Source organism: Mobula birostris, chromosome 2, assembly GCF_030028105.1.
Source record: "Mobula birostris isolate sMobBir1 chromosome 2, sMobBir1.hap1, whole genome shotgun sequence".
Taxonomy (NCBI): domain Eukaryota; kingdom Metazoa; phylum Chordata; class Chondrichthyes; order Myliobatiformes; family Myliobatidae; genus Mobula; species Mobula birostris.
In genome coordinates this window covers 11,337,319-11,350,759 of record NC_092371.1, presented here as the reverse complement: position 1 = coordinate 11,350,759, position 13,441 = coordinate 11,337,319, and the positions used below count along the sequence as shown (strand labels likewise).

Here is a 13,441-nt window from a genome sequence, read left to right as displayed (position 1 = left end):
TATTGTCATTCAACTATGTGCTGCCAAATGAAACAGCATTGCTCCAGACCAAGGTTCACACCATAGTATATATGACTGACACACAACATAAGGTAATATTGGCACAAATAAATTAACAATCAATTAGGTGCATTTATGACAAAAGCTAAAAATTAAACAGTATAGTGCCACTGGTGCTTCAAACATGATGAGACCTGGGTGGTAACAGGAAGTTCAGTAGTCTTACGGCGTGGGGGAAGAAGCAGTTTCCCATCCTAACAGTCCTTGTAATGCTTACGGTACCTCCTGCTGATGGTAGGGGGTCAAAGAGACTGTTGAGGGATCATTGACAGTGCTGAGGAGCTCTGCGCACACAGCGCTCCTGATAAGTATCTTGTATACCTGCTGTAGGTAGCCCATGGTCTCCTGCATGCTGAGAGACAGCCTTTGCCTCCTGGCTGAAAGAAATGGTTTGCCTCGTTGAAAAAGATTGACAATATGTGTATTTGGCCTTGAGATGACTCTAACATGCCTGTTTTTCAGGTCGCCGGCAGGAAAGGCTTTCCACATGTGATCTACGCACGCCTGTGGCGGTGGCCAGACTTGCACAAGAACGAGCTGAAGCACGCCAAGTTCTGTCAGTTTGCTTTTGATTTGAAATATGATAGCGTCTGTGTCAACCCCTACCACTACGAAAGAGTTGTGTCGCCTGGGATAGGTGAGTATCAAATGTGCATTAATGACTTTAGCAGAGACTCTTTGTGATTTGAAACCGGTACCTTCATTTATTTACATCCTATAACCCTCTGCTATGCTATCAATTATTCCAAGTTAATAACTGGCTTGTCAGCCTTTCATTTTAACACCCTGGATCAGCATAGATTAGAAGTACATGCCTTGTCAGGTTACAAGCACCTAACTTATTGACTCCCCGTACTTACAAATGAACTCCAGTAAATATTAAATTCAAACAAGAGCCAGAACCCAATTTACATGTCACCTCCCTTCAATAATCAGGTGCCACTGTCTCGTAGGAACCCAGACTGCTAGTTTTGCCATGGGAGGACAGTTGAGGAAGTTGCTTTGACAATTGACAACCAATCTCTCCTGTAGTCGAGGCACTGAGTTCGAGTTGGGACGTTACGTTGCCGCTTTATAAAGTTGCATTTGGAGTACGGCATTCAAGTTTTGTTGCCCCGTTGTAGGAAGAAGTGGGGGGTTTGGAGAGGGTGCAGAAAGGTTTGCCAGGATGCTGTCTGGATTAGAGGGGATGAGCTAGAATGAGGGGTTGGACAAATTTGGGTTGTTTTCTCTGGCATGCCAGAGACTGAGGGGATACCTGGTGGACTTTAAACAACTATGAGAGGCATGGATAGAGTAGGCAGCTAAATTGAGAGGGGTAAGTTCAAAGGAGATGTGCGGGCCAGTTTTTTTTAAACAAGAGTGGTGGGTGTTTGTAATGCACTGCTAAGGATGATGATGGAGGCAAATATGATAGAAGTGTCTAAGAAGCTCTTAGATAAGCACACAGGTACACCCTGTCTGAACACCCTGCCACACCTCACTACAATTCCCCAACTCACAGACACACTCTCATGCTGCATTGGTCACTCTTGTAACTTGTACAACCGCTTGTTTTATTATAATAGTGCCAGTAACATTAAACAGTCCTACATAAATGTTCACCTCACACTTTGTCACCCTGTCAATCTTCAGGCACAACATCTTGGGTTGAAGGATCTGTTCCTGTACTGTACTATACTGTGTTCTGTTTGAGGCTCTCTGTTGGTTGGGGTTGACCATGGATGTGGCATCCCAGCTATCAGTGTGATACACAAGCCGGGGCAGAACAATACAGAGAACAACCTGTTGCCCTTGTAGCAGGTTCTACCCTCTCCACACAGTTGATGAATCCAAGGGAACGGCAGAGACCAATACAGCAGTGTAGCAGGGGTTTCCAGTCAGCATTGAACTCGACTCAGTACTGCCTCAAGGACTCCAGGTCCGGATTTTTCCTCAGGGTTTACTCCCAAAGCCTTCCTCATGAGTGGGTAGAGCTGCAAGGCAGCAGAAGTTTGAGATCAGAGTTTATCTTCTCCCAGATGAGCTGCCAACTATGGATGATGAGTCCCATCTGAGTAAAGCGACTGGTTTTTTAGGTGCCAGTCACCCGTCTTTGCTCCAGTAGAAACAGTTTTGCTGGGCTTAGTAGCTAAACCACACATGAAGACCAGGAGCTCGACTTGGTTATCAGAAGCTATTTGAGAGGCACGCCATTGGGAGCATTTAATAGGTAGTCGGAGCTTGTCCCCATTACCACTCTCTGACTATAACAAACTTAAGGAACCATGGGAAATAATACACTATTAGTAGATTAGATTAGTTAGATAGATGGATATAGATAGATAGACATACTTTATTGATCCCGAGGGAAATTGGGTTTCGTTACAGTTGCACCAACAAAGAATAGAGTATAAATATAGCAATGTAAAACCATAAATAATTGAATAATAATATGTAAATTATGCCAGATGGAAATAAGTTCAGGACCAGCCTATTGGCTCAAGGTGTCTGACCCTCCAAGGGAGGAGTTGTAAAGTTTGATGGCCACAGGCAGGAATGACTTCCTATGACACTCTGTGTTGCATCTCGGTGGAATGAGTCTCTGGCTGAATGTAGTCCTGTGCCCACCCAGTACATTATGTAGTGGATGGGAGACATTGTCCAAGATGGCATGCAACTTGGACAGCATCCTCTTTTCAAACACCACCATGAGAGAGTCCAGTTCCATCCCCACAACATCACTGGCCTTACGAATGAGTTTGTTGATTCTGTTGGTGTCTGCTGCCCTCAGCCTGCTGCCCCAGCACACAACAGCAAACATGATCGCACTGGCCACCACAGACTCGTAGAACATCCTCAACATCGTCCGGCAGATGTTAAAGGACCTCAGTCTCCTCAGGAAATAGAGACGGCTCTGACCCTTCTTGTAGTTAAGGGTTAGATTGAGTTTTCAGATGGTTATAAGGTCGGCACAACATCGTCGTCCAAAGAGCTTGTCGTCTTCTTCATGTGCCTTGCACGTTACACGCTTGGGCAATCATGGCACTCCACATCAAACGATCCCTCGCAGCGTCAATGATACCTCGCACACTTAGATCTGTTAGTTCTTTCACAGTGTCCATATATTTTCTTCTTTGCCTTCCTCTTCTGCATTTCCCAGACATAAGGCCTTGTAATGTAAGGCATTCTATTTCTCCCTTTCTGATGATATGGCCCAGGAATTTAAGTTTCCTCTCACTTAATGTTCCCATTAGAGATATTTTTGTTGGGCACGTTGGAGTACTGTCTTATTAGTTACCCTATCTCTATGATATTTTCAGCGTTCTTCTAAGAAACCACATTTCTGTTGCTTCTAAGTTTCTTTGGAGTTCTGGTGTTATAGTCCATGTTTCGGAAGCATACAGCAAGATTGACCAGATGTGACATTTTAGTAGCCTAAGCCTTGTTGTCATAGAAATGTGTCTGTTGGTAAAAATGGGTTTCATTTTTTGGAAGTTGGTTTTGGCAATGGCAATTCTTCTTTTTATTTCTACTTTACTTCTAGCATCTTGTGGTATAAAACTACCAAGGTAATTAAAACTGGTCTTTTGTTCAATCTCTTGGTTACCGATGTACAATTGGCAGTTGGGAGTATCCTGCTGTTTTGATATTACCATACATTTGGTTTTTTTTACAGTTGATGGTTAGACCAAAATCTGCACTTGTTTGTACTACTTTGTCTAGGAGGATTTATAGGTCTTCTGCAGCACTTGCTATTAGGGTGATATCTTATATTGTTGATGTTAACACCTCTCATTTTTATCCTATCTAGGTCTTCTATTTCCCTGAGAAATATTTCACTATAGATATTAAATAATTCCAGTGAGGCAACGCATCCCTGTCTAACTCCTCTTTGAATTTTAGTCCAACTGCTTATATTATCATCAATTTTTTCCGCCGCCATTTGATTCCAATATAAATTTTGAAGCAGTTGTTGGTCCCTTCCGTCAATGTTTAGTTTAGTGAGAGTTTGAAATAATTTTTCATGTTGCACTTTGTCAAATGCTTTAGTGAGATCAATAAAACATAAAAAGACATCATTTTGATATTCAATTGCCCTTTCTGAAAGCATTTGTAGTATGAAAATTGTGTTCCTAGTTCCTCTATCCTTAGTAAACCCATATTGCAGTTTAGAAGTTTCTGGCTTGTATTGTGCTGTAATGTTCAATGTTCTATTAAACAACATAACTTCGACTAAACCAGCCATTTGAGCATGGGACATCCCATTGTAATTAGGCAGTGGGAGGGCAGTAAATGTACATGTTAATTGTCCCTCATCAACACCATTCAATAGAGTGCTGTGGAGGGTCTGGTTACCATAATGAGTGATTTTATGTACTTTTCACCTTATGGACAAAATTAACATGGGAGCCTGTGAAAATGGAGCCTCTTCAGAAGCTTGGAGACAGCTGGTAATTAGATTAGAGGGGAGTTGAGGGTTTTTTTAAAGGTGGCCAGGCTCCCAAGCTTTGCTTAAAATGGTGTGATACTCCCATATCTGTCTGTCTATCTCCCCCTCCCACTGATCCCCCTCTCTTCTTCCCTCCCACCCATCCCCCTCCTCTTCCCTCCCACTCGTCCCCCCTCCTCTTCCCTCCCACCCGTCCCCCCTCCTCTTCCCTCCCACCCGTCCCCCCTCCTCTTCCCTCCCACCCGTCCCCCCTCCTCTTCCCTCCCACCCGTCCCCCCTCCTCTTCCCTCCCACCCGTCCCCCCTCCTCTTCCCTCCCACCCGTCCCCCCTCCTCTTCCCTCCCACCTGTCCCCCTTCTCTTTCCTCTCTCCACCCACCCTCCTCCTCTCTGCTTGTTCCTGAGGCTGCCGACAGCAGCCCGACAGAGCCCTCTGTCAAGTTGTCCCCAGGTATGGCCCATTTTCGAAGATCCTTCCTGTCCCAGGGACGAGGTTTCAGGAGCCTCTGTTGGCATTTCTGTTGCACTGGGGTTTTACGGGATGGGGTCACTAGCCCCATATCCAACCTTCTTCCTTTCGCAGCCGGGCTTAGGACTATTCATGGCAGAGTTTGGGAGACCGCTGGCCACAGTTAAAACAATAATATTTGGGTAAGTAGTTCTTTGTCAGCACAGACAGGGGACCAATGATCATCTCCATCGTAATAATCCCAAAGTTGACCCCTGGCTCAGTGAGTTTCTCATTTTCTCCTTCAGTGTGTGTTAGGTATTTAAAGACCAGTGTAGTGGCCCTAGTCAGACCATTGTTACTGTCTGGTTGCCAAAACTGAGCTGGGTGCCTCACCCCCACATTGTATGTTGTCCCTCCCCTTTACTTGATAGGGTGCATTAAACTGCCTCTTGTTTGTTCCTCCTGCAGGTCTCAGCCTCCAAAATACAGGTCAGTATTTCACGTTGCTCATCTTGACCTGAGATGCTCCTTGCTACTGTTGCTATCTCAGAGAATCTTAACACTGCAACCTTATGATGAATGGCATCTTTGTGGGTTATTATCCAATAATTTATGTCACAGCTTTATAAAACTATAGTTAGACTGCATCTGGGGTATTGTCTTCAATTTAGGAAGGATGTCAAGGCTGTGGAGAGGGTGCTGCCTGGATTAGAGGTTGAACAAACTTGAGTTATTTTCTCTGGAGTGGTAGAAACTGAGGGGAGATCTAATAGAGGTTTATAAGATTATGAGAGGCATAGACAGACTATAATTCCCCAGGGTTGAAATGTTGAATACCAGAGGGGCATGCATTTAAAATGAGGGGATGTTCAAAGGAGATGTGAGGGGCAAATTTTTACACAGAGAGCAGTGGCTGCCTGTGGTGGTGGTAGAGATGGATACATTAGGGATATTTAAGAGACGTTGAGATGGGCACTCAGATGTGAGGGAAATGGAAGAATATGGACATGGTGTAAGCAGAAGATATTAGTTTAGTTGGCCATAAATTTAATTGGTTCGGCATGACATTGTGGGCCGAAGGGCCTGTGCTGTGCCGTTCTTTGCCAAGTCTGCATGAAGAACTGGATGGATAGGAAATTCCGATGGGACAGAATGGCCTGTCGCTGTGTCTCAACTTTATCACTGGAATTGTCTTTGCAGCCCAAGTACGTGGTGGGTAGTGACAGGATGTGCTGGCGAGAACTTGTCGGATAGTGAGGATACCTATACCTATTCTGCCTATGATAGAAGCATGGAGGGGTATGTGGAAGGGAAGGGTTAGATTGATCATAGAGTAGGTTAAAAGGTCACAATGTTGTGGGCCAAAGAGCTAGTACTGTGCTGTAGTGTTCTATGTCAATGTAGTGGTTACCTGGAATTAAAAGTTGTAATATTTTGGTTCTGTTTTGAATATTCTCGAGTATAGTGATCCAAGTAATGAATGTGGAATATTGCATATTGATACAATACAAGGAGAGGAGATGCAAGAGGAACTTCATGGAATGCGCTAGTGGGATGGTGGTAGAGGCAGATACATTGGGGACATTTAAGAGGGTCATAGATAGGCACATGGATGAAAGTAAAATTGGAGGGCTATGGGGAAGGGAAGGATTAGATGACTGCAGTAGGTTACTCTGGTACAACATCGTGTACTATTCCATGTTATGTTCTATTGGTCCTGTCTGCTTTTGCTTTCCTTCCAATTAGTCATTAGATTGATGAAGAACTGAATATAACCTTGAGCTTTCCCCATTGTGTGTGTGTTAGCTCCACCCAGCCGGCTGGTGAAGGATGAGTTTGTCCATGAATGCGTGCAGCTGGATGGACCACAGGTCATGCCTCACCCTGAGGAACACGGACTTCCACCAGTCAAGCATCCGCCGGGCACACTGCCACCATCTGAAACCTACACTCAGCCTCTCCCGCCACCAATACTTCCTTTACCGGAGACGTCCAGATCAACTGTGCACAGCTATCCAAACATTCCCATATCGCCGCCTCGTGAGTACACAATCTTACTGAAAGATCCTCTGCGAATCATTCCCAAGTCTTGCCTCCTTACTCCAGGGTCAAAGCCCTGCCTGAATGCTGTTGTCAAGCTTGTTTATTAGATTGAAGAGAGCCTCCTCTATCATAGATAGATAGATATACTTTATTAATTCCGAGGGAAATTTGGATTCGATACAGCCACACCAACCAAGAATAGAGGGTAAATATAGCAATACAATAACTCCCAACAATCAAACAACAAATGCAAACTATGCCAGATGGAAAATAAGTCCAGGACCAGTCTATTGGCTCAGGGTGTCCATCTGTTGAGTCCAGCGGTGTTTTAAGCTACAAGAGCCACTCGAGTGTCTGCACGTAGCTTTTGCTACTAATTCCTGAGAATTCCCCAACAGAATCAGAATTTAGTTTATTATAACTGACATGTCATAAAATTTATTCTTTTGTGGCAGGCAGTATACTGCAATATGTAAAAAAGTATTACAAGCTGTAATAAGAATGTATAAAAAATAAATAAATAGTGGAAATAGCAAAACAGTGAGGCAGGGTTCATGGAGTGTTCAGAAATCTGATGCCGGAGAGGAGAAGCTGTTCCTAAGATATTGTGTGTGCATCTTCAGGCTCCTGTGCCTTCTAGCAATGAGAAGAGGGCATGCCCTGGGTGATGGGGGGGTCCTTAATGATGACCGCCACTTTCTTGAGGAATCACCTTTAATCTCCTTGATGGTGGGGAGGCAAGTGCCCGTGACAGAGCTGGCTGACTCTGCAACCCTGTACAACTTTTATCCGATCCTGTGCATTGGTGCCTCCGTACCAGACAGCGATGCAACTAATCACAGTGCAGCTGCAGAAACTTGCCAGAATCTTTGGAGACATACCAGTTCTCAAATTCCTAATGAAATATAGTTGCTGTCTTTGTAATTGCATCAATGTGTTGGGCCCAAAATAAATCTTAAGAGACATTGAGGCACAGGATCTTGAAGTTGCTCGCCCTTTCCACTGCTACCCCCTCAATATCCCCCCCCCCAAAGTCCACAATTAATTCCAAGGTTGTTGCGACAACACCCAACCAGCTGATCTCACTCCTGTATGCCTTGTCTTCACCATCTGAGATTCTGCCAACAATAGTTTGTGTGTGTATGCTGGCTCCACAGTTGATTAGATTCTGTGGCCTTGTGTCACCGAACTTCATAGAGATGGTACAAACATCTTGTTATGCAATAATTCTATGAAGTTTCTTTCTGCAAGGAAGGTGCCATGGTTGTATAGCAGATGGTGTAACACCATTGATCACCGATCTGGGTACAGCTCCCACTGCTGTCACTGAGGAGCTTGAATAGTCTCCCTGTGACCGCACGGGTTTCCTCCAGATACTCTGGTTTCCCCTCTCATTCTGAAGACGTACGGGCTAGGGTTAATAAATTGTGGGTATACTATGTTGGCGCTGGAAGTGTTGCTAATCTTACAGGCTCCCCAGCACAATCCTTGCTGATTTGATTTCATGCAAATGATATGTTTTATTGTACGTGTCAATGTACATGTAACAAATAAAACTTAAGATTTCTTTGTCTTTATATTCTACTATGGGTAGAGTTGGTGTCTGTGGGTAAGGTATCTCTTACCTACCTTCCTTATCATTCTGATAACATGGTGAGATGATCGAAATGTAAATGTTTAAATCATTTCAAGAATTGTATTTATTTATTTAGAGATACAGCACTGAACAGGCTCTTCCGTCTCATTGAGCTGTGCTGCCCAGCAACCCACCTGTTTAACCCCTAGCCTAATCACAGGGCAATTTACAATGACCAATTAACCTACTAACCAATTTGTCTTTGGACTGTGAGAGGAAACTGGAGCACCCGGAGGAAACCCACTTGTTTGGGGGAGTGTACGTACAAACTCTTTATAGAGGATGACAGAATTGAACTCTGACACCCCGAACTCTTAATAATGTCATGCTCACTGGCTACCTTACTGTGGTGCCTCAATTTCCCCCATGGCGACTGTGGCTTCAGTTGTAATTGAAGAATTACTTTTCCACTCAAAAGATAACTTTTAACCTGCTTTCTCTCAGCAGCCAACAGTTCGCTCCTCAACATGAATCACAGTGAAGGCTTGCTACAGATTGCTCCACCACTACAACAGATAGCACCTCCCCCGACACCCCCTACGACAGCCCCCCCTCATCCATCTCAGCAGAACGGATTCCCCCAACTCAAACAGCCGTACCACAGTAAGTCATAAACACACACACAAAATGCTGGAGGAACTCCGCAGGTCAGGCAGCATTTATGGAAATGAACAAACAGTCTACATTTCTGGCCGAGACCCTTCTTCAGGACCGGAAGGAAGGGAGAAGAAGCCAAACTAAGAAGGTGGGGGGGGGGCGGGGGGGGAGGATGGCTAGAAGGTGATTGGTGAAGCCAGGTGGGTGAGAAAGGTAAAGGGCTAGTGAAAAAGGAATCAGAGGGGAGGAGACCATCAGAGAAAAAGAAGAATGTAGGGCAATGGGTGGGGGGGCGTATTAGGCAGGTGAAGAGAAGAGATAAAAGGCCAGAGTGAGGAAATGAGGGAAGGAGGAGTGGAAAAAAGTACTGGAAGGAGAAATCAGGTTGGAGGCTTCTTAGACAGAATATCAGGTGTTGCTTCTGCACTTTGAGAAGTGCCTCTTGGCAAAAGAGGAAGTCATGAACTGACATTTTGGAAATGGAATGGGGTTAGGAATTTGAATGGTTGGCCACTGGGAAATTCCACTTTCAGCAGATGGAGCGGAGCTGCTAGACAAAGTGGTCTCCCAATATCACAGTGTGGTCTCCTTTTGTAATTGTGAGTGGACCCATGCCTGACCCTTTCTCCAGATTTCGAACTGCGATATAAGTGGGAATTTGCACTGCTGGCAGCTTGTTGAATAAAATCACAATGTTGGAAGCACTCAGCAGCTCCGGCAGCATCTGTGGAGAGAGAAGGCACTGATATTTCAGTTCAGAGGGAGTGATTTTAATTTCTTGTGAAATGTGATCCTGGGTCATAAACTCTAGAGACTGGAGAGGTGTAATTCTTATAGTAATGTACCATCTGACAGAGTCATGTTAATGGCAGCAGTCCTGTTGGTTTTAAGGAATGTAATAGGACACTACTTAAAGAATTGACTATGAAATGGCATTACACTGCTCATATTCCATCCGCATTGCCTCCAACCTAATGGCACGAACATTGATTTCTCTTAATTCTTCAATTAAAATGACCAGAAATTTCTTTCAGATACCAAAGGGGCTAACTTCACTTGCCCCATTACTGAATCCTTCCCTCAACCTATGGACACTTTCAAACACTGTTCATCTCATATTCTCGATATTTATTGCTTGCTTGCTTGTTTGTTTGTTTATTTATTTATTTTCTCTTTTGTATTTGCACAGTTTGTTGTCTTCTGCACTTTGGTTGTTTGTCCGTCCTGTGAGGTGCAGTCTTTTGTTGATTCTGTTGTTTCTGTGAATGCCTGCAGGATCATTAATCTCAGGGTTATATATGGTGAAATGTATGTACTTTGCTTTAAACTTAAATTTTCCTCCCCCTGGGCAGAGAGGTTGTTTCACATCCTTCAGAATTCCGTTAAACGTAGGAGACAGGAGCAGAATGAGGCCATTCAGCCTTTCAGTCTTCTCTGCCATTCCGTCATGGCTGATCCCGAATCCCACTTACCCCATACACCCGCCTTCTCGCCGTATCCTTTGATGCCCTGACCGATCAGGAAACGATCAACTTCCATCTTAGATATACCCACAGACTCGGCCTCCACCACAGTCTGTGGCAGAGCGTTCCACAGATTTACTACTCTTTGGCTAAAAAAAAATTCCTCCTTACTTCCAATCTAAAAGGTCACCCCTCAATTTTGAGGCTGTGCCCTCCAGTTCTGGATACCCCCACTGTAGGAAACATCCTCTTCACATCCACCCTATCTAGTCCTTTCAACATTCGGTAGGTTTCAATGAGATCCTCCCCGCCCCCCCCCCCCCCGAATTCTTCTAAGTTCCAGTGAATACCGGCTCAAAGTAGCCAAATGCTCTTCATATGTTAATCCCTTCATTCCCTGAATCATCCTTGTGAACCTTCTCTGGTCTCTCTCCAATGACAACACCTCCTTTCTAAGATATGGGGCCCAAAACTGTTGACAATACTCCAAGTGCAAGACTAGTGTCTTATAAAGGCTTTGCATTATCTCCTTGCTTTTATAATCTATTCCCTTGAAGTAAAGGCCAACATTGCATTTGTCGCCTTTACCACAGACTCAGCCTGTGAACTAACCTTCTGGGAGTCTTGTATGAGGAATCCTAAGTCCCTTTTCCCCATTTAGATAATAGTCTGCACTATTGTTCCTTTTTGCATACTTTACCACAAAACCATCAATTCCATTATCTAAATCATTGACAAACAATGGGAAAAGTAGTGGTCCCAATACTGACCCCTGAGGAACGCCACTGGTCACCAGTAGCCAACCAGAAAAGGTCCCTTTTATTCCCACTTGCTGCCTCCTGCCTGTCAGCTATTGCACTATCCATGCCAGTATCTTTCCTATAACACCATAGGATTTTATCTTGTTGAGTAGCCTCGCGTGGCACCTTATCAAACGCCTTCTGAAAATCCAAGTAAATGACATCCACTGCCTCGCCTTTGTCCGCCCTGCTTGTTACTTCCTCAAAAAACTCAGTAACAGATTTGTCAGGCAAGATTTGTCTTTACAGAAACCATGCTGACTTCGACTTATTTTATCATTAGTCGCCAAGTACCTTGGAACCTCATCCGTAATAATAGACTCCAATACTTTCCCAAGCACTGAAGTTAGACTATCTGGCCTAACAGTCCTCCAGGACCATGCCAGAATCAAGTGACTCTTGAAAGATCATGACCAATGCATCCGTTATCTCTTCAGCAATCTCTCTCAGGACTCTGGGATGTAGTCCATCTGGTCCAGGTGACTTATCCACCTTAAGACATTTGAGTTTGCCAGCACTTTTCCTTTGTAATAGCAATGGTACTCACTCCTGATCCCTGACACTCACAGACCTTTGGCACACTGCTAGTGTCTTCCACAATGAAGACTGATGCAAAGTACCCATTTCTTTGTCCCCCATTACGACCTCACCAGTGTAATTTTCCAGTGGTCCACTATCAACTCTCACCTCCCTTTTACTCTTTATATAACTGAAAAGAAAACTTTTGGTATCCTGCTTTATATTATTGGCTAGTCTGCCCTCATATTTCATCTTCTCCCTTCTTATAGCTTTTTTTTATTTGCCTTTTACTGGACTTTAAAAGTTTCATAATCATCCAACTTCCCACTCACTTTTGCTACCTTATATGCCCTTTCCTTGGCATTTATGCACGTGGCCAAGTGGTTAAGGCATTGGACTAGCAACCTGAAGGTTGTGAGTTTGAGCCCCAGCCAAGGGAACGTGTTGTGTCCTTGAGCAAGGCACTTAATCACACATTGCTCTGCGACGACACCGGTGCCAAGCTGTATGGGTCCTAATGCCCTTCCCTTGGACAACATTGGTGTCGTGGAGAGGGGAGACTTGCAGCATGGGCAACTGCTGGTCTTCCATACAACCTTGCCCAGGCCTGCGCCCTGGAGAGTGAAGACTTTCCAGGCGCAGATCCATGGTCTCACAAGACTAACGGATGCCTTTACTATGCAGTCTTTAACTTCCTTTGTCAGCCATGGTTGCCTACCCTTGCCATCTGAGAGCTTCTTCCTCTGTGGGACATATCTATCCTGTGCTTTGTGAATTGTTCCCAGAAACTTCAGCCATCTCTGCTCTGCCATCATCCCCACCAGTATCCTCCTCTGATCCACCTGGGCAAGCTCCTCTCTCATGGCTCTGTAATTCCCTGTATTCCATTGCAATACTGATACATGTGAGTTATGTTTCTCCCTCTCAAACTGCAGTATGAATTCAATCATATTATGATCAGTGCCTCTTAAGGGTTCCTTTATGTTAAGCTCCCTAATAAGATCTGAGTTATTACCCAATGCTCATTCTAAGGTGGCCTTTCCCTGAGTAGGCTTAAGTACAAGCTGCTCTGAAAAGCCATCTCGTAGGCATTCAACAAATACCCTCCCTTGTGATCCAACACCATCCTGATTTTCCCAATCCCCTTGCATATTGAAGTTCCCAATTACAATTGTGTCATCACCTTTGTTATATGCCTTTTCCAGCTCCCTTTGCAATCTTAACCCCACATCTTGGCTACTATTTGGATGCCTATATATGATTCCCATGATGTTTTTCTTTATCCTTGCAGTTTCTCTGACCCCATGTCACTTCTTTCTAAAGATGTAATTCCATCTCTTACCAACAGAGCCACACCACCACCTCTGCCTTCCTGCCTGTCCTTTCGATACAAAGTATATCCTTTGATGTTTGGCTCCCAACCATCACCTTCTTTCAGTCA

General features: G+C 44.4%; 1 protein-coding gene across 2 annotated transcripts in view; it reads left to right on the top strand.

Annotated features, from left to right (window-relative positions):
* The window catches only part of smad10a (SMAD family member 10a), a 105,900-nt gene that overhangs the window by 68,525 nt on the left and 23,934 nt on the right, over positions 1–13,441 (top strand). Inside the window, exons 3-6 of one of the 2 annotated variants that reach the window (XM_072282914.1) lie at positions 523–697; positions 5,411–5,431; positions 6,749–6,982; positions 9,069–9,224. In XM_072282914.1, coding sequence (XP_072139015.1) covers positions 523–697; positions 5,411–5,431; positions 6,749–6,982; positions 9,069–9,224 — 586 coding nt within the window. Of the gene's footprint in view, positions 1–522; positions 698–5,410; positions 5,432–6,748; positions 6,983–9,065; positions 9,225–13,441 lie in introns of both variants that reach the window. The other variant, XM_072282906.1, reaches the window with a different exon arrangement.